This window comes from Equus przewalskii, chromosome 19 (genome assembly GCF_037783145.1).
Source record: "Equus przewalskii isolate Varuska chromosome 19, EquPr2, whole genome shotgun sequence".
Taxonomy (NCBI): domain Eukaryota; kingdom Metazoa; phylum Chordata; class Mammalia; order Perissodactyla; family Equidae; genus Equus; species Equus przewalskii.
This window is the reverse complement of record NC_091849.1, coordinates 31,883,893-31,910,015: the sequence shown is the minus strand read 5'-3', so window position 1 is coordinate 31,910,015 and position 26,123 is coordinate 31,883,893. Positions and strand designations below refer to the sequence as shown.

General features: G+C 50.0%; 2 protein-coding genes across 3 annotated transcripts; both read left to right on the top strand.

Annotated features, from left to right (window-relative positions):
* The first annotated feature begins 1,166 nt into the window (after positions 1–1,166).
* On the top strand, positions 1,167–16,014 carry ABHD16A (abhydrolase domain containing 16A, phospholipase). 2 transcript variants are annotated; one of them, XM_008537541.2, is made up of 20 exons: positions 1,167–1,420; positions 2,421–2,477; positions 3,192–3,258; positions 3,504–3,590; positions 6,938–7,023; positions 9,004–9,077; positions 9,264–9,386; positions 10,806–10,920; positions 11,018–11,119; positions 12,422–12,485; positions 12,909–12,958; positions 13,326–13,449; positions 13,896–14,000; positions 14,216–14,279; positions 14,682–14,738; positions 14,872–14,934; positions 15,069–15,145; positions 15,230–15,328; positions 15,428–15,474; positions 15,681–16,014. In XM_008537541.2, exons 1-20 carry the CDS (start codon positions 1,289–1,291, stop codon positions 15,762–15,764), a joined length of 1,677 nt encoding a protein of 558 aa, XP_008535763.1. In that variant the 5' UTR covers positions 1,167–1,288; the 3' UTR covers positions 15,765–16,014. The 2 variants fall into 2 exon arrangements, with proteins under 2 accessions (XP_008535763.1, XP_070441531.1); XM_070585430.1 differs by lacking the exon at positions 2,421–2,477 and having other exon boundaries at positions 1,217–1,420.
* Positions 16,015–20,599: 4,585 nt separating this feature from the next.
* Positions 20,600–25,264, top strand: LY6G5C (lymphocyte antigen 6 family member G5C). Its single transcript, XM_008537542.2, has 3 exons — positions 20,600–20,805; positions 22,444–22,611; positions 24,969–25,264. Exons 1-3 carry the CDS (start codon positions 20,685–20,687, stop codon positions 25,121–25,123), a joined length of 444 nt encoding a protein of 147 aa, XP_008535764.1. The 5' UTR covers positions 20,600–20,684; the 3' UTR covers positions 25,124–25,264.
* Positions 25,265–26,123: the final 859 nt, after the last annotated feature.

The following is a 26,123-nucleotide window of genomic DNA, read 5'->3' as shown; positions in this document are numbered from 1 at the left end:
TTCACCCTTTGCCCCAGGCAGGATTCTCAAGGCACATCTTCATGTAGCTCTAATAGTTTTTAATGTTTATTTTTAAAGGCTATTCATTTTTAAAATTGTTTTTGATGAAATATTCCATGTACATCACAGACTATATCTAATGCACAACTGTATGATAGCTAAATAAACTGTGGTATATTCACACAAGGGAACGCTAGACAGCAAAGACCATGCATAAACCACGGCATGCAATGAGGTTGAATCTCACAAACATAATAAGTGAAAGAAGCCAGAAACAAAGGGCACTTATTGTATGATTCCTTTATATAAAGTAAAAAAATAGGCAAAACTAATCTATGAGGTTAGAAATTAAAATAGTGGTTACCCTTAGATGGGGCAAGGAGCTACCGGCAGTGATCTGGAGAGGGTCTTCTAGATGTGGGCATGATGTGTCCCTCAGCTCGGGGCTGATTCCATGGATATATTCAACTGGGATAGATTTCTGTATATGTGTTTACTGCAGTAAAAAGCTAAAGGGTTTAGATATTATGTAGGTGTAAAGTACAGAGAAAAAGAAAACAAACAGGTATATCTATTAAGAAATAGAATACATATTACCATTTCAGTCAAAGATCCTGTACGCTGTATAACACTATTCTAAATTTGCTCTTTATCTTTCACTTACTTGATCATTAAATTTTATGTTTTTGAATTTTATATAATGCTGTCATGTTGCACGTAATCTTCTGTGGCTTTCTTTTTTCCCACTCGACATTACGGTTTTAAGATTTGTCCACGCTTAAGAGCGATAATTCATCCATTTTCTTTTTACCAGTATTTCACACATCTTAACAATACTGAGTCTTCCTACCCATGACCATGGTGTAAGCCTTCGTTTACCTCTTTCAAAACTTCTGTAATTTTCTTCATAAAATCTTGCATTTTTGTTTGATGTATTCCCAGACACCTTACCACCTTTTTTCTTGCTCTTGTCAAGCGCTCCTAATCTTCCCCCTCGTTCCCACTATCTCTTCAAATATTAAAGGATAGAAAAAGTGATTTAATTATATGCCCGATAACTTTCTAACTCTCCGCGTTCCAAACGCCTCCAACTAATTTCTGACCACTGCTGTACCCGTAGGTCCGACTGCACGAAACCCTTCTCAAGAAGCGCTGAAAATGTCTCGACTGGCACGAGGCGGAGCCGGTACGTGCTGACGTCAAGGGCACGCAACACCTTAGAGGCCGGGGGAGGGCGGGGCCGGCAGGGGGATCTGCTGCTGGAAGAGCAGCGGCCCGAGCGGGGGTCATGGCGAAGCTGCTGAGCTGCGTCCTAGGCCCCCGGCTCTACAAAATCTACCGGGAAAGGGACTCGGAAAGGGCCCCGTCCGGCGTCCCTGAGACTCCAACTTCAGTCACTACCCCCACTTCCAGCTCCTGGGTGAGTCGAGTTCTCCCCTGGTCAGAAACATGGTACGGCCCAAACCCCTTTGCGGCCTTTGCTCCCCAGAAGGGCCCATTACTGGAAATCGGGGGAGCCTGCTTGTCAAGCCAGTTGTCCGCAAAGTCTGCGCTCTTTGTGCTTCCTGGGTTAAAGTCACGCCTAGGGACCAGCCGCTCCTTTATCGCTGTTTGCCACCGCTTTCTCCTTCCGACTACCACTCCTTGCTTTTTCCTTTTGCGACCCCCAACGCTGTCTGTCGTGATGCCTACCGGTCCCAGTTGACTCAAGTCCTGGAAGAGACCTGCGCGGATTAGGGAGCTGGATGATTTTGCCGTCAAACTCTCTGTTTCTTCTTACTGAGTGCCTGCCCGGTTCCGTTTTATCTTCCGTCTACCCTGGCCTTGAATTTCAAAATGACTTCTTCAACATATCATGTATCCGCCGCTCCCCACCCCACCCCTCAACTTACCCTGGAGACCCCAGGGTCTTTGCATTCATAAAAGCTGGGGGTGGTGGTAGGCTGTGCTCCTAAATTCTCTACCTTTTTATCAGTTGTCTCAAATTATGTTTACTCTCCCCTACAAACGGCCCACCCCCAGCCACATTCTCTTTCTTCATCATCCTATTCTTATTTCTGATGCTTTTCTTTCCTTTTTAAAGTTGTTATGGTGTCTTTCCTTTCTTCTCTAACCCCTTTCCCTGTATGCGCACGCCCACAAGCCATTTCTTGTGGGTTGTGAAAAAGGAGCAAAAGTCGTCCAATGTTGCTTTCACTTTTGTTTCCAAGCCCAGCCCCCTGTGTTTGTTTTCATGGTCTAGGGTGGGAAATCATGTTTGGAGGGCAGTGGGGAAGAGGGGCTTCTTTGAGAGCCAGGGATGTCCCAGGAGAGAGAGCTTTGAAGGCTAGAACCAGAGGACACACATCAGGGCTTCCAAAAGGGAAGGGGAAGGACTTAGCAATTGCCAGGGTGCTTAATGCAGCCATCTGTTTTGGCAGGAAACGTACTATCAGCCCCGTGCCCTGGAGAAACATGCCGACAGCATCCTGGCGCTGGTATGTCTGCCCTAGCATCTGGGACTACTGCATCTTTTCAGACCCAGCTGCCCTCCTGAACTTTCTCCTTCCCAGCTCAGCGAGAGGCAGCGCCCCCGGGGGCGGGGGATGCTCTGGGCTCTGCAGCAGACCTCTCCAACACACGCACATAGACACGCTCTCGAGCTCACATACTTTGCACTCTCTTTTGGCATGTGCACCGCTTTCTCTGGGGCAGCCTGGGCCATGAGGATAAAGTATTTACTCTTGGGACCATCCGCAGGTGCTGAGTCCTGCAGTCCCCAGTGACCTGTCCTCCCTGGCAACTAACCTCTTTGGCTGCAGAGACAGCTGTTCTCTCTGGCAGGGTTCCTGTGGTGACGTTTGTGCATCTCTTGGGGACCAGGCCAGGGGCTGTCCTGAGCAGGGCCGATTGAAAAAGCTTGATTAACTTGAGCAGAAGGAGAGGCTGGCTTTCAAATGCGATGAAATTATGTCTGGAGATGATAAGAGGAAGAAAATAGACCTGTACCTACTTTTCCCAGCCTCCGTTATGCTCTGACACATTGCTTTTCAACAAATATTGAGCACCTATTGTGTGCATGATGTTATGCACAAAATAGGTACTTGATGTCATATCCCTCAGGTTATCCACTTTGCTTAGAGCCTAGGCCCAGAAATGCAGACCTCTGTGTCTGTGTGTATTGATTGCTTGTCTCTGTCTCTCTGCTGCAGGCTTCAGTCTTCTGGTCCATCTCTTATTACTCCTCTCCCTTCGCCTTCTTCTACTTATACAGGAAAGGTCAGTGTGGTTTCAAAGGTGGTGGGACAGGAAACGGGCAGGTTGTTGGCAGATGAGCCAACTCCCTAAAGAGGAAAGGGGACCTGTGGAGGACGGCTTGGCTTCCCTCTTCCATCAGGCATCTCCTTCCTCAGAGGATGTGGCTGTCCAAAGAGAGGGTGTGGGGTGGAGGATGGGGCTGAACTGGGAAGAGGAGCTGAAGGGCAGTGGGGAAAGCTTCTCACATAGTCCCTCTCTCCTCCCAGGTTACTTGAGTTTGTCCAAAGTGGTGCCGTTTTCTCACTATGCTGGGACATTGCTACTGCTGCTGGCAGGCGTGGCCTGCCTCCGAGGTAGGTAGAGAGGGAGCCTGGTCTGGATCTATCCAACACTGGGTTAATATTTATTAAGTACCTTCTGTAAATACCACTTTGTGTTGTGCTCTGAGGGGGAATAATTGAGAATGGTCAAGGCATGATCTTGTCCTTAAAGGGCTTGAGTTGTAAATATGAAAAAATAAGTAGCAGAGAAGTTTGCTATTATCTGGAAGAGATGCATATACCCTACAACAAATCCATATATATGTTTGTAAGAATCCTAAACTGGAAACAACTCCATGGCCACAAATAGTGGTAGGAAGGATAAGTACATTGTAAGGTGGAGTCCTACAAGGGAACAGGAGGCAGCAACGCAAAGGGACAAACTAGAACTACACTCACAATGCAGATGAATCTCACAAACGTAATGTTGAGTGAAGGAAGCTGACCACCAAATAATTTATGCGGTATGTTTCCATTTATATAAAGTTCAAAAGGGATGCTTATATAAGTGGCAAAACACTAAAGTAAAACGCAAGCATGGTTGTCTTGAAAGTCAGGAGAGGGTCCAGCCCAGTGGCCGAGTGGTTAACTTCGCACACCCTGCTTTGGGGCCCAGGGTTTCGCTGGTTCAGATCCTGGGTGCAGACCTAGCACCGCTCATCAGGCCATGCTGAGGTGCCATCCCACATAGCAGAGCCAGAAAGATCTACAGCTAGAATATACAACTATGTACTGGGGGCTTTGGGGAGAAGAAGAAGAAGAAGAAGAGGAAGAAAGAAAAGATTGACGACAGATGTTAGCTCAGGGCCAATCTAAAAAAAAAGAAAGTCAGGAGAATGATTACCTGGGACAGGGAGGGAACAGGATGGGGAAGACTCCTGGTGGAAAGTGGCTTTGTTTTCTTTCTTGACCTGGGTGATGTCACATGAATGTTTGCTTTATATTTTTTAAACTGAATGTATGTTTTATATATGTATGGTATATATCACAATTAAAAAATGAAGAGACAGGGGCCGGCCCGGTGGCGCAGCAGTTAAGTGTGCACGTTCTGCCTCGGTGGCCCGGGGTTCACCAGTTCAGATCCTGGGTGCGGACATGGCACCGCTTGGCAAGCCATGCTGTGGTATGTATCCCACATATAAAGTAGCGGAAGATGGGCATGGATTTAGCTCAGGGCCAGTCTTCCTCAGCAAAAAGAGGAGGATTGGCAGCAGATGTTAGCTCAGGGCTACTCTTCCTCAAAAAAAAGAAAAAAAAAAGGAGAGACAGACCAAATCGTTGTCCCCTGGCGGGTGCACATGATGAAAATAGGGTGAGGGGGATGCTTCAAGAAGGGAGTGGTGGGCTCAGGAGCTGGTGGCTGCAGTTGGGTTCAGTCTGGGGTGAGGACCTTCTGCCTGCGGTGTTCTGCCTCCTGATCTCCATGGGGCTGGGCTCTCTCAGAGAGGCCTTCCCTGACCACCCTGTCTAAAAGTAGCTCCCACTACTCGGTTTTGTCTCAGTTTTTTATTTTATTTATTTATTTATTTATTTATTTATTTTTTTGAGGAAGACTGGCCCTGAGCTAACATCCATGCCCATCTTCCTCTACTTTATATGTGGGACACCTACCACAGCATGGCTTACCAAGCGGTGCCACGTCCACACCCAGGATCCGAACTGGCGAACCTTGGGCTGCCAAAGCGAAACGTGCAAACTTAACCGCTGTGTCACCGGGCTGGCCCCTATTTATTTTTAATTTGGAAAAAAAATTAAATACAGAAAAATCTAGAGAAAAAATATCAAAAAGAACTAAAATCCTTATGTTTTGTGATACTTGCTTCAAATACCTTTTGTCAATAAAATATTAAATAAAGCGTTACAGATAGAGTGGGCCTTTCCATTGGAACCTTCCCCAGTCCCATGTTCCTGTTCCCCTAGAGGTAACCGTTGTCATCTGGGGTGGTTTTTTTCTGGTCCGTATTTTTATACTTTTATGAAGTATATACCCCATTTCATCAAATCTAAGCTGCTATGAATTGTAAAATGCATACTTATTTCAGAGTTTTCAAATGTGGAAAAAAAACCCACATCTTAGAATCTATGAAATATGGTAAGTATAAAAAATATATGGCATTTTTTTGTGCATTTTACATTTTTGGCACAAATGGTATCACTCTATACAAATCATTCTTCAGCTTGCTTCATTGTTTGGCGTCTCTCCCCTTGATGATACATAGCATTCTGGTTCATTCTGGTTTTCTTTTCTTTTCTTTTTTTTTTTTGAGGAAGATTAGCCCTGAACTAACTGCTGCCAATCCTCCTCTTTTCGCTGAGGAAGACTGGCCCTGAGCTAACATCCATGCCCATCTTCCTCTACTTTATATGTGGGATGCCTACCACAGCATGGCGTGCTGCGCGGTGCCATGTCTGCACCCGGGATCCGAACCCGTGAACCCCGGGCTGCCAAAGCGGAACGTGGGCACTTAACTGCTGCACCACCGGGCTGGCCCCTGGTTTTATTTTCTTTATAGCACTTACCCTTCTCTAAAATTTTCTTGTTTACTTGTTTATTGTCTTTCTCTAGCCTCACCTCCCCACCCCAACCAAAGTGCCAGCTGTCTGAGAGCTAGGACCTGTGTGTCTCATTTCCTGCTCTCTCTCAGGTTAGAACAGTGCCTGGCACATGACACCTGTCAGGTCAGCAGAATCAGAGAAGTCAGGGTTTGAGACTCCTTGGCAGGGAAGGGAGAGTGGGGCCGAGTGAGGAGAGAATAGAGCTCACTGTTGATAATGGCTCTCCTTTCAGAGAGGGAAGTAGAATGGAGGCAGGGAGGAGCAGTCCAGGAATTGGAAGGAGACATGGATGGACCCAGGAAGCAGAGGAAGAAGGAATTTTGAGGGACAGGAAAAGTGCTGAGTGGCACAGAGGACGGAGGAAGGGTACTTGGATTCAGTGAGGAAGTAATTATGGGGCAAGAGCAAGAGGCTGCAGAGCCGGATCGCAGGAGTTACAACATAGAAAAGAGAGAGAAGCAAGTGCCGGAGAAGGTGGCACCGAAAAGAAGCAAAACCCAACGTTTGCAAGGGTGAATAGTGAGGTTTTGTGACAGTGTTTTAAGACTAGGGAGAGAGAACATTCTGGAGGGTGGAAGATCGCTAGTCTACAGAGAAACAAATGGAAGAAGCTAGGGAGGGAGACTCCTGTAGCCACTTGCTGGATATGGAGGAAGGAGGTCTGCTCAGGTCTCTTATTTCCCCAGATCCTGGGCCCTCCGTTTCTGTTGCTGTCACTTCTCCTTCCAGGGCCTTCTCCTTGCCCACCTCCAGTTCTCTTCCTGAGACCTGCTCATCTTGCTTCCCAGTGTTCCTGACGCTATTTCCTGTCCTTTCTCCTCCAGGCATTGGCCGCTGGACCCACCCCCAGTACCGGCAGTTTATCACCATCTTGGAGGCAACACATAGGAACCAGTCTGCAGAAAACAAGGTGAGAGGTTCCAGGAATGTGCCAGGCAGCTGCCTCCCCAGGGCACCGGGCAGTGGCTTCTGCCAGGGGGAGGAGGTGTGCTGTGCCACGCACCACACTGGGTGTTTGCTCGCACGTTGCTGTATGCCTTCTCTCCTCCACAAGTGAACTGTCCGCCTGAGGAATTTTTCCTCCCCTACCACTTATAATGGAATATTCTGCTAGAGCAATCCTCCGCCTCTCCACCTTCCATCCACAAGAATTGTCTAGACATTGAAACATTCCACAGTGTTTCTTAGACGGGAGTTTTTTAATCACAGCAGCTCAGTTCTGTAAATGTTTGTTTATTTTTGTTGTATGCATTAAACACCATGCTAGCTTTGTTTGGGGATGGGACAAGATGGACAAGTATGTCCACTCTTGTTCCCCGGGAGCACAGCGTGGCGCCAGGAGAGAGAAAAGCCAGGGCACAGTGTCCTTGGATTTGGGCCAGCCCAGGCAGTGCTGCAGGGTGATTATCTTTGAGAGGGGGCTTTGGGGCCCTATGAAGCTCTTTCCTGTTACAAAGGGGTTTCTGGGATCAAACAGCTATGACCACTATCATCATATTACTGGTTGCTCCACACCGCCATTTATGGAGCTGTGTAAGGATGCTCTGCCATGCCGCTGTCTGACGCATTTTACATACACCCTTTCTAATCCTCACAACCACCGCATGAGGTGGTGTTATTACCCTCCAGTATACATCTGAGGAAACAGAGGCAAAAAGAGATTAAGTGACCCCGGCAGAGTCACAGAGTAAGAAAGTGGCTGAGTCTAGGTTCGAGTCCAGGTCTGAGCGGAGTCTGCCTGAAATTTGCTTTTCTTCATTTTGTTTTGTTTTGCCATTTATGTTTTTGTACAATTTTCCTATTGCTCTCTCTTAGCCAAGTTATTTTTGAAAATGTCAAAAAATTTCTATGACAGAAAATAATAAACAACTCTCAAAATAGAGTGCTGGGAGCTCTGGGAGTGGGGAAGGAATACAGCAGAGTCTAAGACACCACTCCCGCCGCCCTCAAAAGGCATGTGCACCGACGCACTGGGGTGACCGGTGGCACAGAAGGTCTGGATGGCATCACCGGCCCGTGGCTGCAGGTGTTGAGGGAAAGGAGGTGGCTATGAGGATGGAACAGTCAGAGAGGGCTTCATCCAAGAGGTGGCCCTGATGCAAAGGAACCACCGTGGGCGTGACTTCCCTCCTTCCCTTTCACCCAGCCTTGAGACAATCATTTTGGTCCTCCAAGACAGCATCATGTAAAGGACCCAGGTGGGGAAGGGAGTGTGACCAGCCAATAGCCCCTCCACCTCCTCCCTCAGAAGCACCAGTATCTCCAGCCACCTCTTCTGGGGGCGGGTCAATCTTAGATTTTGGAAAAGCGAAGAGTGTTCTTTTCCTCTTCTGGAAGAAGGAAGACAGCCAGTCTATGTTTTTTTTTTTTAAAGATTGGCACCTGGGCTAACAACTGTTGCCAATCTTCCTTTTTTTTTTTAAGGATTGCCACCTGGGCTAACAACCGTTGCCAATCTTTTTTTTTTTTTCTGCTTTATTTCCCAAACCCCACCCCGTACACAGTTGTATATCTTAGTTGCACGTCCTTCTAGTTGTGGGATGTGGGACGCTGCCTCAATGTGGCCTGACGAGCAGTGCCATGTCCGCGCCCAGGATCTGAACCCTGGGCCACCGCAGTGGAGTGTGCGAACTTAACCACTCGGCCACAGAGCCGGCCCCAGACAGCCAGTCTTGATACCTCAGAGGGCATCGTCTCTTGCCTGATTTTTCTGGCCATGTCAGAGCTTTCCATCTGAGAACTGGGAGGGTATTGCCCTCTGTTTGTCTCCCCATGATGTGTAGGGGCCAGTCCCCTGGATGATGAGGGTGTCGAGGGTGGGTAGGTGGGCCTCCCCAACTTCTCAATTCCCCTTTTCATCCCCTCCTCTTTCTCTCCCTGCCCACCATAGAGGCAGCTCGCCAACTACAACTTTGACTTCAGGAGCTGGCCAGTCGACTTCCACTGGGAAGAACCCAGCAGCCGGTGAGGCCCCAGTTCTTTCGCTCCATCCCTGCTCTGCCATATCCCCAGCCTCCATCGCACTCTTGGGCCCCAGTGCCTGCCTTCCAGCACCCTCTCCTCGTTCCTAGACCCCACCATCCTCCGGACCTCAGATGTCCAGCTTGCTGCTCCTGACCCCATCCTCCCCTGCATCTTTCCATTCCTCAGGAAGGAGTCCCGAGGGGGCCCTTCCCGCCGGGGTGTGGCCTTGCTTCGCCCAGAGCCCCTGCACCGGGGGACAGCAGACACCCTCCTCAACCGAGTCAAGAAGCTGCCTTGTCAGATCACCAGGTGGGAGCAGCAGGGAGGAGAAGCCAGCTGGGGTGGAGAGGACACAGGGCGAGGGCTCTGAGACTGGGGGCTCCATTGTAAGATAGCTGTCATTTGTTGGGCCTAGTGCCATGTACTTTATGTTATTTGTGGCAGAGTTGTTTTTATCCACATTTATGTGTGAAGAAAAGAGGCTCAAGGAGGTCCAGAGTCTCACAGGTGGTGAATGAAGAGCTGGGAAATTAACAGTTTTGTCTGACGCAAAAGCTCTTTCTCTGAGGCTGACAGGGAAGAATGAGGTTGGGAGTGCAGAGGGCACACATAGCTTTAGCTGAAGCAGGGTCTCTTGGTGGCTGTGTCCCTGTCCTGGCCCCTCTGCTCCTTGGTTATTCCACCTTGAGTGAACTACAATTTCTGCATCCGTAAGTAACCCACCTCATAGGCTTGGTGAGTTTGAGTAGGGTAACGTATTCTGAAGGGCTTCCACCTCACCTGGGGGCCTGAGAGCACACGGCAAAGCCCAAGTAAATGGTAGTTGTGGGTACTGATGACGTCAGAAGTCACAGCTGTAACCATTCGTATCTTACAGTGGAGCAGATGCGTGGGAATTTTCTATTGCTGGGGGCCAGGAGGCAGGCTCTGAGATACCAAGGAAGGGCTGGATTCAGTGGTCGGTTGTTGACAGTGTGCTGTCTGGTCAGAGGGGCAAGCCAAACGTGGGGTTTTCAGGGGGATGGTGGATGGGGTTGTACAATGTTGTTCTGGGGACATATCCTACTTCAAGATTAACTGGAAGTAGTCAGTCGTCTTTTTCAGGAACAGCACCTAGCACACGTTATCTGTCTAGAATAGTACATTCATTTGGTAAATGGTTAATAAGCTCCTGCTCTGCGCCAGGCCCTGGGCACTTACTACGTGGCAGATGTCGGGCATATCGCAGTGAACAAACAGCCAGGCCCCTGCCCCATGGAGTTTACGGTCTAGTTTGGTGTCTTTCAAACTATGGATCTTGACCCATCAGTGAATCTTGAAATCAATTTAGTGAATTATAATTGTCATTTTTTTTAAAGTGTTATTTATTTGGGGACTTTTAATAAGTTGTGTTTATACATTAACAGAAACATATTTGATACTAACTTTGCTTTTACTTATAGTATATAAAAAGTATTATTTCATAAAGCTTCCAGCATTATATGAGCATATGTGTGTACTGGGCCACAATATAAAATGTGTATCTTAGAAAGGTCGCAGTAAAATAAAGTACAAATAGCTTGAAAAACACCAGCCTTATACATATATTGTTTCATTAAGTCCTGAAAGAGGAGAAGGAAGCTGTGAAGGTCAAGGGTGAAGCAGACCCCAGAGTCTGTGAGTGCTAGGGCTGGGGGGTCCCTGGGCCCCACTGGGGCTGCGGGTTCCTTAACCCGATGTTCCCCACAGCTACCTGGTGGCGCACACCCTGGGGCGCCGGATGTTGTATCCGGGCTCTGTGTACCTGCTCCAGAAGGCCCTCATGCCTGTGCTGCTGCAGGGCCAGGCCCGGCTGGTGGAAGAGGTGAGGCTCCCCTTCCCCTGCCCCCCCCGATGGCCCTTCCCCCTGAAGGACGTGGCCTCCTGGCCCTCACACTTGGCTGTTGCATCTTCCCACTCAGTGTAACGGGCGCCGGGCAAAGCTGCTGGCCTGTGACGGCAACGAGATTGACACCATGTTTGTGGACCGGCGGGGGACTGCTGAGCCCCAGGGACAGAAGCTGGTGAGAGGGAGCAGGGGGCCCAAAGGTAGAATGCGGGGAGGGCACTGGAGGTTCTGGGGATCCCAGTTCTACAGCAGCCCTAAGGAAGCACAGCTGGAGATATTCCCATCTCCTAGCTCCACCCCGAAGACCTGCTGGTGTAGGAAAACCCTGCAAGAGGGAAACAGATGAAGTAGGACCAAAAAGTAATCACTGTGGTAGTCACCACTTAGATGGCACTTACCATATGCAAGGCATGTATTGAAATGCTCACAACAACCTTGTAAGATAGGAACTATTTATATTAGCCCGTTTCACAGATGATGAAACTGAGGCACAGAATAACTTTCCTAGATCACACAGTTAGTACGTAGTAGTAGAGCTGGGATTTGAACCCAGGCAGCCTGGCTCCAAAGTCCCCTAAAGCAGCCCTGGAAAGAGTCCGAAGCCAGCAGTCCAGGGGGAGCTGGGTTCTATTCCTGGCTCTGCCTGGCTGCTACAAGTGCATGCGAGTCCCTCCATCTCTGAGCTTCGGCTTGGCACACCATGGAGTTAGAGTTTATCTAATGGAATTAGATAACGTGGAATTAGAGTTTATCTGACCATAAGACTAGAGCCCCGAGAGGGAGAGGGAAAGCGATTGGCATACTACACCAAAGAAACAGTCCCAGAGGGCCGGCCTGGTGGCGCAGTGGTTAAGTGCGCATGTTCCGCTTTGGAGACCCAGGGTTCACAGGTTCAGATCCTGGGTGCGGACATGGCACCGCTTGACAAGCCATGCTGTCGTAGGCGTCCCACATATAAAATAGAGGAAAATGGGCATGGATGTTAGCTCAGGACCAGTCTTCCTCAGCAAAAAGAGGAGGATTGGCAGATGTTAGCTCAGGGCTAGTCGTCCTCAAAGAAAAAAAGAAAAAAAGAAACAGTCACAGGAAAAATAGACCCAAAACTAGAAAGGAAAAAAAATATCCATAATCCCATTCCTAGTTTGGTGTCTTTCAAACTATGGATCTCTTTGGTGGACACCAAAGATATCCACCTGGTGGACTTGCAAGGAAAAATGGACACTGTGCTGAGTGGTTGAGGAATTCAACTGGAATCATTCCTCTTCCTCTGAGGGCCCAGTTTGTTAAGCATTTGCATCCACTCTGCTTCTCATTTTGTGGGCCTTGTGTAATGGGAAGTTCCATTCTCTTGGAGAAATAGGAGCGCACTCTTTCCTCTACCCCGCAAAGCTCCCACAGGCTGCCTTCCCTGCTATGAGGGGACTTCTCAGTCCCAACCTGGCTCCTTCTCAGCCCACCCTCCTGCCTTCTTCCCTAGGTCATCTGCTGTGAGGGGAACGCGGGCTTCTATGAGGTGGGCTGTGTCTCCACGCCTCTGGAAGGTAGGCCTGTGACTCAGCACTCTTATGTCTGCTCCTTGGAATGGAATGTCCCCACCTTCCCACACTGATATGACCTCCCCTGGCCTGGCTACTTTTTCTGGGGGAGGATTGAGACCCTCACCTTTGGGGAAAAGTCCCCTCCTCATTTGCTTTGCTAACCTTAAATCTCTCCCCTTGGGCTGTGTCCCTAACCTAATTATGCTCTTCATTCTTTCCAACCCCCTTTCACCCCCTAATCACCCATCTCTCCCTTCTGCTGCCTCAGAACCTCCAGTGTCATCCCATTCTGGGATGGCTTAGAGTTATTTCCCTCTGAGTTGGCGGGTGATAAGAGCCTCAGTGTCCTGCTGCTCCTTCCCCCCAGGGCTGGGGAGTGGGTATGTGGGCCATGAGGTGCCAGCCCCTCCTCCCTCTGTGTTCCAGCTGGATATTCAGTCCTGGGCTGGAATCATCCAGGTTTTGCTGGAAGCACGGTGAGACCCTCTCTGGAGTCCCCTCCTTGTCTTGAATTATGGTCTGTCTCCCTGTGGTCAGCCACTGGAGTGAGGGAAATGGGTACATATTTCTGGAGGGGCTCCCACTCACCTGGGACCTGAGTGCCAAGGGCAGGGGAGCCACACCCCTTCCTCAAAGCAGGGGTGGGCAGGAGGGAGGAGGTGCATCTCACTGTAAACAGCTGGTTTCTGGAGAGAACAGTTTCTCCCACCCCCCTTTTCTTCTGTGCCTTCTCTGTCTGTTGCAGGGTAGCTGCAGAAAGGGTCCATGCTGGGAGGGTGCGGGTGGCCAGCAAGCTGGCCTTTCGCACTGACCCCCCTCCTGCCTTTGCTCTTCCTCCTACAGGGTGTGCCGTTCCCACAGAATGAGGCCAATGCCATGGATGTGGTGGTCCAGTTTGCCATCCACCGCCTGGGCTTCCAGCCTCAGGACATCATCATCTATGCCTGGTCCATCGGTGGCTTCACTGGTACCAGCCTCCTTCCAACCCCACTGTAGACACATTCATGGCACCCCTCCTCAGGAGAGGTGGGAAAATGCAATGGAGGCCCCGGAGTGGGGTGGAGACTTAAGGAAGGAGAGGATGGAGGTGGTATCTTTGAGTGGGTCTGGAAGAAAGTGTCCTATTTGTATACACTTCACATTTCCTTTCACCCATGTGCCTGATTATTAAAAGAAGCAGAGCAGGGTCCTGGGGTGGGGAGATCAGGGAAGTGAATGTTTCCTGTGTATTGTCTTTGATACATCTCGATGTTCTCTTGCCGTCCTCTCAAGAGGGTGCCCTGGCCGAGTGAAGTGAGGGGTTAAGGAGAGACCTAGGAGGATGGGGTCAGCCTATGGGGTCACTAGGACAAAGGCAGGGGTGGTGGGCAGGAACCCCTCGGTCCTCATCCTTCTTCCCTGTCCTGGTACCAGCCACGTGGGCAGCCATGTCCTACCCAGACATTAGTGCCGTGATCCTGGATGCCTCCTTTGACGACCTGGTGCCCTTGGCCTTGAAGGTCATGCCAGACAGCTGGAGTGAGTGCAGCTCCCAGGCTGCCCTTCCAGGGAAGGGGTGGGCTGGAACTGGGAGGTTTGTAACTGGAGATGGTTCCTTTTCTGTCGGTGGGGAGTGGGTTGCCCTATTGTTGAGAAGCAGGAGGACTCCCCTATCTGGGGTCCTCAACAGTGGGGACCTTTGTGTTGGGCAAGGGCTTTGTCTCTGCCGTCCCTTCACTTTTATCCCACTCTAGGGGGCCTGGTGACCAGGACCGTGAGGCAGCATCTCAATCTAAACAACGCGGAGCAGCTGTGCAGGTGAGGACATGCTAGTGTCTAGCATATCACACCCTTTCCCCACCTCACCCCCGTATGGGTTCTGCTGGGTGTTCAAACGCTGAAATTAGTACTAAAGTGCAAGTTGGTAAATGGTCACTGTCTACATCCCCTGAGTGACCCTGCCACCACCGCAGCTGGCCCAACCCTGCCCAGGTACCCTAGGACCCATGATCTGGCAACCAAAGGGCTAATGCCTGACACAGCAGGGATCTCCCAGCAAGGCCCGACTGAGCAATGCCCAGTCTTAATATTCTGACTCTCACCCCTGGGTGGAGGACTAGCCCATAGGGCCCTGCTATTGCAGGGGTAAGAATGCAACCTGGGCCAGTTGTCACCTGTCTCCCTCTGAGTTCTCCCTCCCTACTACTCTGTCCTCTGAAGGTACCAGGGCCCTGTGCTGCTGATCCGAAGAACCAAGGATGAAATCATCACCACCACGTGAGTGCCTGGGAACCTCTGCCCTCCTGGATCCAGAGAGTGCCCCTCCCACCTCTGCCCACAGAAACCCAGGTATCCAGACCCTTCCTCCCCGGCCTCCAGCCTCTCCAGTGTCTATTCTTCTCACCCCCAGGGTTCCTGAGGACATCATGTCCAACCGAGGCAATGACCTCCTGCTGAAGCTTCTGCAGCATCGGTGAGAGCAGTGTGTATGTGTGTATGTGTACACACATGTACACACACCAGCACAGGGAGGGAGAGGAGGAGGTTCATGGATGAGGAATGAAGAGAAGCGGGTCCTGACCTCCAGTCCTGACGCTCCCTCTGTAGGTATCCTCGTGTGATGGCAGATGAGGGTCTTCGAGTGGTGAGGCAGTGGCTGGAGGCCTCCTCACAGCTGGAGGAAGGTGAAATGGGATCTGGTGAGTCTTTTGAGTGGGGGCTTGGCAAGGCCAGGTTGCTGACGGACCCTCGTCTCTCTCTCTGACCAGCTTCAATTTACAGCCGATGGGAAGTGGAGGAGGATTGGTGTCTGTCTGTCCTCCGCTCCTACCAGGCAGAACATGGGCCTGACTTCCCCTGGAGTGTGGGTAAGGAGGCCCTGGGGCAGGAGAGACAGTTGGGAAGAGCCCAGGAAAGGGATGAATACCCAGATGCATGGCCTGTGTTTGAGTGCCTCTCCTCTGCAGGGGAGGACATGAGTGCAGATGGAAGGCGGCAGCTGGCTTTGTTTCTGGTGAGTTCAGGGGTGGGGAGCGTGAAGGGGGTGCCTGAATGGCTAGGAGGTGCATGTGAGGCTTGGGAACAGGGAATACCCTGTAGGTACTGCAAGTGGCAGCTTTTACAGAGTGAGTGGTGGGTTCGGAGGGTGTGTCGAGGTGTCCAGGGGCTGTTGCTCATTGCAGTGCTCTGCACCCCACCTGTCCTGCCCTCTTTCCTCAGGCTCAGAAGCATCTGCAGAACTTTGAGGCCTCACACTGCACCCCATTCCCAGCCCAGAACTTCCAGATGCCCTGGCACCTCTAGGGACCACACTGGGACTCATTCTGGAAGAATGGGATGCGAGGAGACATGAGGAAGGACCCTCTTATTTGTGATTTTCTGTGTTCCATGTTGCTGTTTATAGTTTGTGGAAAGTGGGGGACCATCCCCCTTCTCACTGTTCCTTTTGCACGTTTCCCCTCATCCATCCAGCAATACCTAACCTTCCCCGACACACATCCTGCATTAAATGAATGGATTATTCCTAATAATTAATAAAAAGGTATTTTTTCTACCGGCTGGCTAACTGTGTGACTTCCCAAGTGTCCAGGGAGGCAGGGGCTGGTAGTGGGGAGAGCTGAAGCCCGAAAGGACTGGGCTTTCAGAGGCCCCAATTCCAGATGGCCAGTTTAACCCTCCCCATCTCTGCTGTCCCCCCAGGCCTTCAGCCCCCAACCTGAGCTATTCTCATGCGAGGGGTCCCCAAGCTTCACCTGGTAATGTCACCACCAGTGAGGCTCCCTGGCCCCTGCCTCAGTCCTTGCTGCATTTAACCCTCTAGGAGCCCATGGGCTGCCCCCTCTTGCTTCCAAGTCATGAACTTTGTTATTTACAAAGTGTTCTCTAGTACCTGCTTTCACCATCTCAGCTCCTCTACCCATTTCCAGGTCTAACCTGCATGGTTTCACCATCAGTACTCCGGATTTTCTTTGCTCGGCTCTTGCTATTCCCATGGGGAGTGAGGAACAGCCTGCTCCCCGTGTCTTATGCAGCAAACCCTGCACACCACCTTCACCATGTCATCAAGTCTCTCTCCTCACATCCCTTTTGCAGTTCAACAAACACAGGGCCTGCCAGGGACTGAGGGCTGGGTGCCAAGGACTCATATCCTCCCAGAGCGACATTTTGCCTTTTTGGACAGCTGTTAGAAGAAAATCCTTAGGTTGAACCTGAGGAAATTGGTTCCCTGTAATTTCTGTCCTACTTCTAATCCTTGGACCTCATGGAACAGAATGAAGCCCTCTCCCACCCATGAGCTGCCTGGCCACCTTCTTCGCTTGGAAACCTCTTTTGCAGATGAAACATCTCAGGTTTATTACCTATAGTCCACTGTTTTGCACAAGATGCTTAACGTGGGCAACAATGTTCTCATGTCCTGGATACAGTCCCTGGCTAATTCCAGTGTCTCCTCCAACTCCAGTGCATAAAGCTCCTCTGCAATCCCCAAGGCAGAGGCTGTCTGCCCCCGCCAGCTCAGCACTCAAGGGGAGGCATTCTGAGTCTCTGTGGGAAGCGGTGATCTAGGACTTGTCAGGTGATATGACACTTGATATTTGGGGTTGAAAGAGAGGAGGTGGCCACAGCTCCAAAATGTTCCACCCTTAGCAAATACTTGAGAGCTGATACTGGCGCCTTTCTCCTCCTTTCTAGGTTCACAGAACCTGCCAACTTTCTATTCAAGGGTTTCTACTCAACTAGAGAAATCTCCGCAAGAGGATCTGTAAGCATAAGTTGTCAAGCATAGCTCCCCCTCAAACGCATTTGCCAAAATAGTTGGCAAAAAGCATGGTACATGGGGGTATATGAGAAAACTCTGAACTGCTCTCTGAGGTTCCTGATTCCTAATAAGTATACCCCACGTCAGTGCTCTTCAGTGTTAGTATGTTCTTCTCTGATTTGTTCTCTAGATAGTTACACACAGAAAAGCACCACTGCTCAGTAGGAACACTGAATAATTTATAATTTTGGCTTAGTTTCTCAAAAGGCCCAGAGGAAAAAAAAGAGTGACATTTCTTCTGTTTTAGATATTCTTTAAGAGCTCATTCTAGTGCCTGCTTGGGTAAATAAATAAGCAGTTGTATGTTTCATTCTTAGGACTGGTAGAAACTATAGAAGATTGAAGCTAAAAGCATTACCATTCAGGTGCACTTCCTCTACCTTTTGGCTTAAAGCTGTAGATGATCCATATTTTATGTTGTGTGTGATTAAAATATCTTATTAAAAAGCTACCACATTTTTAAGAGTATTTCAGTTATCACTGTTAGGTTGGACAACCATGAAAATTCCCCACTAAGTGCATATCAATAGTGAAGAAAACATAGCAAAAAGAGACATATGCTCTTCTTGATATTAATAGCAAGAGTTAAACATTTTCCAAGTCCAACTAGAGTAAATGACCAATGCTTCCTACTTCCTGCATAGGGTTCACATTTACTATTTTCGCGGGATTATCACAGACCACTTGGAGTATATATGTAGTACGTCATGATTTACCCTGTGTATTTAGATGTGTGGAATATCTGTATCTGCTATTGGAAGTTATTTTCTGTAATGGACGGGAAAAGCAGTATTACTGCCTCTGGGCCCTCAACCCCCAACCTCACAGCAACTACTCTTCCCACTGCATGCATCTGTCCACATGGCTAACTTTTAATATGTATATTTTTACATTATGTAAATTCTTAATCAGCCTCTCTTGTTTAGATTGTACACATCATTATATCGGACATTCTTGTAATTACTGTGTGATCGATAGGATTCCTGTAAGAAATTCTGTTTTTTAAAAGAACGAAAATACCACGCTGAGAGAGGTGACATATCCCTCATTAGTGGGTGATCACTCTATTTACAGGATCTTTAAAACAAGTACATTTTTAACAAACTAAGGTGAATAAAGGCACAACTAAAAACCGTCAACAACAACAACAACAACAACAAAGATACCCTCTCTAGTTTCTTTCCAGACTGCAGCTCAGGGCCGCTCCCCTTCAAAACTTGGTTCTCGCCTGGCGTGTTATCTATAGCCCCGTCCCACTCCCCTAACTGTGGCATTCCATCCTCAGGCCCAACCTCCTTTGTTTCATACGGCTGCTGACCCCCAGGTATCCCCTTTCCCGGGGGAGGGGCATTTAGCATGGATGGCGTCATAACTGCTGTCACCATGGCAACTGTTGCAACGCCCCGCCTCTTCACCCCAGGAATGCCTCCAAGGAGCCGTCACCATGGCAACGAGCTCCCGAGGCTCGTAGTGCGTACTGGCCGCGCCCTGCCGCGTGGACAGGGGAGGAGCGAAACGAAACAAGGGCGGGATTAATGACCCTGAGGCCACTGCCCTTCCGAAGAAGGCCCGGCCCCGAAATACCAGCGTGTTTTCCTTCCCGCTACCCTGAGGGTCTTGGGCGCTGTAACTCCGCAGCAAATCCTCCTGGACCACTCAGGGCGACCCCTTCAGGGAGCCCAGCCTCAGCCACCCACAACCCCCTAGCCCTTGGCCTTTTAGTTGCGGTTATGTTCGAGAGAGAGTTTTAGAGGGCGCTGAGAGATTGCCTTCTGCCTCCCCTTTGCCCTCTTCGCTTCAAGAGGAGCCCCCGCCCTCTGATTCGTTTTGTCTATCACTCTGTCACTCATTGAGCAGACATTTATCTAGGTGCCAGGCGCTGCTCCCCAGTTCTCCATTACTTTGCCTTTTCTCTAATCCAATTTTCTTATTTCATTCATCCCAAGGTTCTCGCGGGGCGCGCATTGGCGTGCGTTTTCCTCTCGTGTTTCTTCTTTCTCGGCCGTCTTTCTTAGCGCCTGTCTCCGTCCGTTTCTTCCCATCTTCCCCATCAGCATGGAGACCAGAGGATTCTTGGATAGTCTGGGACGGTAGCAGGGAGCCCCTCCTGCAGGACCCCGCCACAAACCTCTAGACCGGACATCGGAGCAGATGGTTCGCTCTTGGGCCCCGAGGCTCTCTCATAGTCCACCGACCATTAAAGTAAAAGCTCTAGTCTCTCACAGACAGACTGACGTAGCGAGGTGTGGAGAGAGCAGGCGAGGGAGGGAGCCCTGCAGACCCGCATTAGAGTCTGCAGTGAGTGAGAGCACCTGGGGCCCGCCCGCGGCCGCTCATTGGTTGCTTCGCGGTCTCCGGAATCCCGGCCTGGGAGGGATGATGGCGCCACAGCGCCACCTTCCGGGGAAGCCGCGTAATGCTCTGAGTGTCCGCTGGGGCCGGATGCCTGAGTCCCGACGCGGGGCACGCCCTTGGCAGGTTTCTTGCCAGCCTCCCGGCGGAGAGCTGAGCTTGGACTGGGGGCCGCCCCCGCGTCCTGCCCGGAGCTCTGAGGTGCAGTCAGGCGCAGAGAGCGAGAGCACAGCGCCGGAGACTGTGGGCGCCGGAGATGAGACCCATTGACCTGCAGCTGAGCTTAGGCTGGGCGGGAAAAAGGGGGCATAGGGAAAGGCTCTGTCTTCCCGCAACCCACAGAAAGCACTGGACTGACCACGGTCACTCCAGACCTAGGTGTCCTCACTTGTCGATTTCTGATAGTGCCATCTTGGAAAATAGTATCAGTTACCCTCTTCTGCAATCCTATTCCCCTTCCTCACCCCACATTCACTCTAACTCCAAATCTGTCGTCTTCCTTCTAAATCTATCTCAAATTCATTCACTTGTCTTCCCTGCCTCTCTTCTGCGAGACCAGGCCGCCATCTTGTGACTAGACTCGGGAATAGCTTCCTAACTGGTTTCCTGGCCTCAGTAATCTTTTATGAACAGAAACCTAAACATGTTACTCCTCTGTTGAAATCCTTTGGTTAGTAGTTTCCACTGCCCAGGCGCTCCCGGGAAGCACTCTGCCCCCTCCCCTCCCTTTGATCATTGCTTGTTGACTTGTCTCCCCCACTAGACTGTGTGCTCTGTGAGGGCAGGGGCTTTGTACAACCAGGGACCAACACCTGATGCAATGATTCAATAAACATCTGTTGAATTAATATGAAAGATCCCCCCTGATTCCTCTGTTGCTGGGCCCCTGTCCCCAAACCAGGATGTAGGGCCCCAGAGTGGCCGTGGGTGAGGACACTCTGTCCCTGGCTGTTCTGGCACTGATTTCTATCCCAAACAGGTGTTGCCTCTCTCCTTCCTCTTGGTCAAATTCTCTTCCACCAATATAAGCCCAAACCGGAGGCTGGTGGACAGTCATGCATTTTATGGTAGGCTCTGCAGGTAGCCGGAGTCTTGGGCCCCTGGGCCTCCACAGCATCCCCCAAGCCCTGTACATGGTCCTTTTAATAGTGTCGGTCATGAAGAGCTTGGTGTTTGGTAAGTGGCTCTAAGGGATCAGAAGGGTCTCATGGTCAGCTGGATGTACCACGTGTCTGGGTACATCTGCCTAGGATGCTCAGGTAAACCCAGGCAGGAGGAAAGATGGGATGGTGGGCTTGGTGGGACAATGCCTGGGAACTGATAATGAACTGATGTTCACTCTGAGGGAGATTTCTTAGTGACCACCCCAGGGCTGTCTCACTCAAGAGCAGTGACTTGAATGGAGATACCTGAATGGAAGCAATGGAGGAGATACTTGAACGGAGATTTGAAGATTCAAATCTGAGGGCAACACAGAATAGAGAGGGTTCAGGGAACACGCTAGATGACAGCACCAGGATGCACAGGGTAGAACAAGGCTGAATCCAGACTGATAACCTCCTCATTTTGCTGCAAAGCATCCTCTACGTAGAAACAGGATTCAAAGTGTTTGTTCAGTATCTGCCTCATGCCCAGGGTTCTGCTGGGTCTGAGGACTCATTAACATGTGGTCTGGGCCTGGGAGCAGAGGAAGAGGGAGATATGTATGCATGTAGTTGGGGGGAGCTTTGGTGGACAAACTTTACTGGAAGTCTGTTCAGTGATAGGACCACCAAACGAAGAATGTGGGCCTGGGCTGCTTGAGGTCTCCTGTCTACACAAAGCAGAGTTTCTTCCTGTCCTGTGCTGACACACTCTTGTTTTTCCTACCGAACATTATCAGTTAAGAAAGCATATTCAGGGGCCAGCTCTGTGGCATAGTGGTTAAGTCCTGCATGCTCTACTTCGGCAACCCAGGTTCGCTGGTTCAGATCCTGGGCACTGACATACACCACTTGTGAAGCCATGCTGTGGCAGCATCCCACACACAAAATAGAGAAAGGCTGGCACAGATGTTAACTCAGGGCTAATCTTCCTCAAGCAAAAGAAAAAAAAAGAGGTGGCGTAGTGGTTAAGTGTGCATGCTCTGCTTCAGCAGCTTGGAGTTTGTGGGTTCAGATCCCAGGCACGGACCTACACACCACTCATCAGGCCATGCTGTGGCAGCATCTCACATACAAAATAGAGGAAGATTGGCACAGACTATTAGCTCAGAGATAACCTTCCTCAAGCAAAAAGAGAAAGATTGGCAATAGATGTTAGCTCAGGGACAATCTTCCTCAACAAAAAAAAAAAAAAAAAAAAGAGGACGAAGATAGGCAACAGACATTAGCTCAGAGCCGCTCTTCCTCACCGAAAAAAAAAAAAAAGAAAAAAAATTCAAAAGAGAGTCCAGGGGTGGGTGAGGGACTGTGAAACCAAGTCCCAGAGGAAGAACAGTCCTAACAGGGCTGCTCAAAGCTGGAATGGGCTGCCTTGGCCTGATATTTGAACTTAGAGGCTTGCAGAGTGTGGGGCACACGTTAGCCCCTCAAATACATGTTGAATGAATGAGTGAATGAATTAACAAGTGCCTCATTTCAGGAGGTATAACAGCAGAGAATGGGGATTTTTCACGAAGGACTAAAGCTTCTGATGGAAGATTAAGCCAGATGGTTTTAAAGAATTGGTGATTTTACAGTTTTCTGAGATGGGTAGGTGGGGAGGGAAAAGTAGGGTTGACCAGCCTGGAAATTAGGTGGACAGGGGTTTGGGGTCAGTGCCTCTCTGTTTTAGGTAAATTTGATCTTGTCAATCAAGAACCCCCTCATCCAGTTCAGTACCCCAAATACCTGCGCTGCTATCGATGCCTCTTGGAAACCAAGGAGTTGGGGTGCCTTCTGGGATCTGACATCTGCCTCGTCCCGCCTGGCAGCAGCTGCATGACTCTCTTCATAAAGAATGGTAAGCTGCCTTTCCCCATCCACCTTTGGCCTGCTCCATTCCTGAACTGACTCTCTACCAGTCTTCTAAGCTGCACCCTAAGTCTGGTTCCCACAACCCTAAGATACTGTTCATCACTGTCTTTCTCTTTCCTCTCCTTCAGAGCCACTGTCTCCACGTATTCCCCCTTCCCTCAGCCCACAGCCGATTGGTTTCCACCCTCCTCACAGCACTCAGCCTTGTAGGGGACCCTTGAGGTCACTAGACCCACTGGCCTTGCTTCAGGCTGCCTTCTCCCCATCTGTTAGCACTAGTTCCTGCCAACATTACTCTTCTACATCTTCCACTGCTTCTTTCCAGTCTCCTTCTCTGAGTCTTGCCTTATTCCCCTTGGCCCCTAACGGTTCATGTTCACCAAAGTTTAGGCCTTTGCTGTCTTCCTGCTTTACTCTCCCCAGAGAATTTTATCTGCTTCCTTGGCTTCAACCAGCAGCCACACACTGCTTCCTCTTGAATATGAATGTGAGGCCAAACTGTCATGTCACATTGCCCTCTGGACATCTCCACCTCATTTTCAACTTGCCAAAAGTCGACCACATTGGGGTCTGCCCGGTTGCATAGTGGTTAAGTTCACGTGCTCTGCTTCGGGGGTCTGGGGTTGGCAGGTTCAGATCCCGGACAGACCTAGCACTGCTCATCAAGCCACGCTATGGCAGCGTCCCACATAAAACAGAGGAAGACTGGCATAGATGTTGGCTCAGCAACAATGTTCCCCAAGCAAAAAGAGGAAGATTGGCAACAGATTTTAGCACAGGACCAATGTTCCTCATTAAAAAGAAAATCGACCACATTCCCTTGTTCCTCAGGCCTGCTCTCCCAGCTGATCCCTCACCTTTTTCAAGTTAACAAACAGATAACACACAGTGTGTGCCAGGCCCTGTTCTAAGCACTTACAACCCTCTGAGGTGGGCATTATTATTATCCCCACCCTACAGAGGAGGAAACAGAGGCATAGAAAGGTCAATAACTTGCCCAAGTCTCCTAGAGGCTGAGTCACAATTTGTGATGGCTCCAGAGATGGTGCTCTTAACAAGCATGGCATGGAGCTGTGTTTGTCAAATCCTTTCATACACTTTTTATTTTTATTTGAGGAAGATTAGCCCTGAGCTAACATCTGCCAATCCTCCTTTTTGCTGAGGAAGACTGGCCTGAGCTAACATCCATGCTCATCTTCCTCTACTTCAGGCAGGAACTAGTGCTAACAGATGGGGAGAAGGCAGCCTGAAGCAAGGCCAGTGGGTCTAGTGACCTCAAGGGTCCCCTACAAGGCTGAGTGCTGTGAGGAGGGTGGGACACCTACCACAGTATGGCTTGCAAAGTGGTGCCACGTCCACACTGGGGATCTGAACTGGGGAACCCTGGCCCGCCACAGCGGAATGTGCACACTTAACTGCTGCACCACTGGGCCGGCCCCTCATTACACTTTTTAAATAGCTGATGCATAGACATGGGTCAGTATCAGAGTATTCAAGGGTGGCAAAGAAAAGCCTACCTCCCACTCCTGGCCCAATCCACAGATCCCAGGCACGAACAACAAAGCCACTCTTTTTACTTTCTTAATTACCCTTTCTATGATCTTTTATGTACATCCCACCCTATACAAATATGCTGTTTACTCCTTTTTCACTTCTTTTTTCCCCCACAAACAGTAGCATACCACTGTAAACGCTATTCTGCACTTGCTTTTTAAACTTAACTCTTACGGGAGCTTAATGTTTCCCTATCAGTGTGTAAACATCTTCCTTGTTCCATTGACTGCTGCTTAGTACTCCATGCCATGGGCACGTCAGAGCCAATGGATCCATCCCACTATCGATGGACCTTTACGTTGCTTCTAATTTTCCTCTCACTCAAGCAGAGCAGTAGTGAACATCCCTGTACATGGGCACAAAGATTGTTCTTCCCCTCTAACAAATATAATGGCAGGAGAAATGTCATCTTCTCAATTACTTTTTGTTCCATAAAATAAACAATAAACACCTCCTCTCTACAATCCAGCCTCCAACTCATCTCCCAACTTTTTCTTACATGGTCCTGCCTGAAGTGCTGGTTTGCTCCACAAGTCCCGAGTCAGCCCCCTGCCACTGTATTTCGAATGCATCTTTCCCACCAACCTTCCATGGGAAACTTCCAGAGTTCATAGCTGGTGACCCCCTGGCACTCCCTGCCCTTGCCCAGTTCCAAGAATCTCTGCATTTTGGGGGTCTAGGGCAGGATGTGGGGTCAGTGATGATAAGTCCACGTGGAGTGAGGGGATGGGAGGGTTTGAGGCTTTGCCTGGGACCTCCGTATCACTGGTTGCTGCCGTCCCTCCCCAGGCAGTGGTTCTGACATCATGGTGAGTGACTGTCGCCGCAAGGAGCAGCTGAGTGATTGCTCATATACCCACTCTTCTCCGGTATTTGGCTTCTGGATATACTCTCAATGCTGTTTCCTGGATTTCTGCAATAACCCACAGAACAGAGTGTTCTAAATTCCCTAGAGCGTCTGCAGAGACCTTTGGAGTAAATCCTGCCAGTTTCCAGCCATCCTCTTGATCTCCACCCGGGCTCAGCCAGGACAACTTGCAGTCCCTTCCACCAGCCCTCCCTGCCTCCCTCAAGTTACCGGATCCCAGCCCCATCTGCCTCCTGGTTGACGCCCCTCAACATCCCTACTCTCTCTACCCTCCTCCTCCAGAATTCTCTGGAGTTTTCAAGTCCTCACAGTCCCACGTCTTTCCTCCTCTCTGCTCCCACCTCTAGGCTGCTGCTTTGCTGTTTTGTTCTTTCTCGCTTTCTCCCATCAGTCCTCTCTCGCCCCAAGTTCCCAGATGTTCCTCCAAAATAAACTAGTGTATAAACTGTATGGTTTGTCTCTCTTCTTGCGGAGGTGGAGGCTGAGGAGGTGGTCCTGCTTTACTGCCCCATCATGGGGGCAGGTAAGGGGCTCCCAGCTCTGCTGAGCTCTGCTTCTGCCCTGCCTCAGTATCTCTGATTCAGCTCCAGAGCTGTGTAGGGAGTGGAGGGGAGGTCCATGAGGGGGTGTTGGTAGGAGTGGGGCTGTAAAAGGCCCAGGCTCAGGGAGGAAGGGGTGGGGAAGGATGCTCTGTGGAAGAGAAGCTAGGCCTAGTGGAGGCCTGGCCTCTGACCCCAGGTTCTGCTTCCCTCTTCAAGGACCTTGGCAAGTTACTCAATTTGGGGCCTTGGGTTCCTCAGCCTCTGAGGCTGTCTTCCAGTTTGACCTGCTAACGCTGTATGAACCTGGGTCTTTCCGTCTTACACTGAAGTCAGAGTTTGTGGGGAAAGGTGGGTCTGGTAAGAGGGAGACACACTGAAGGTTTATACCTCTCTTTGTACCTTCAACTGCGTCATGACCTAAAAATTAATGTTAATATCTCCTGCAAGAGCACAGGCCATTCAAGGGGCCACAGAGATCTGTTAAAATGTGTGTAAGAGGAGTGACATCAGCATCATGGTGGACAGAGCTTTCCC

Coding starts and splice junctions, on each gene's coding strand:
- ABHD16A (XM_008537541.2), top strand. CDS start 1,289: ATGGCGAAGCTGCTGAGCTGCGTCCTAGGCCCCCGGCTCTACAAAATC. Junction 9,078..9,263: donor TGGGAAGAACCCAGCAGCCG/GTGAGGCCCCAG, acceptor TCCATTCCTCAG/GAAGGAGTCCCGAGGGGGCC. Junction 15,475..15,680: donor GGCAGCTGGCTTTGTTTCTG/GTGAGTTCAGGG, acceptor CTCTTTCCTCAG/GCTCAGAAGCATCTGCAGAA.
- LY6G5C (XM_008537542.2), top strand. CDS start 20,685: ATGCATTTTATGGTAGGCTCTGCAGGTAGCCGGAGTCTTGGGCCCCTG. Junction 20,806..22,443: donor CATGAAGAGCTTGGTGTTTG/GTAAGTGGCTCT, acceptor TCTCTGTTTTAG/GTAAATTTGATCTTGTCAAT. Junction 22,612..24,968: donor GACTCTCTTCATAAAGAATG/GTAAGCTGCCTT, acceptor GTCCCTCCCCAG/GCAGTGGTTCTGACATCATG.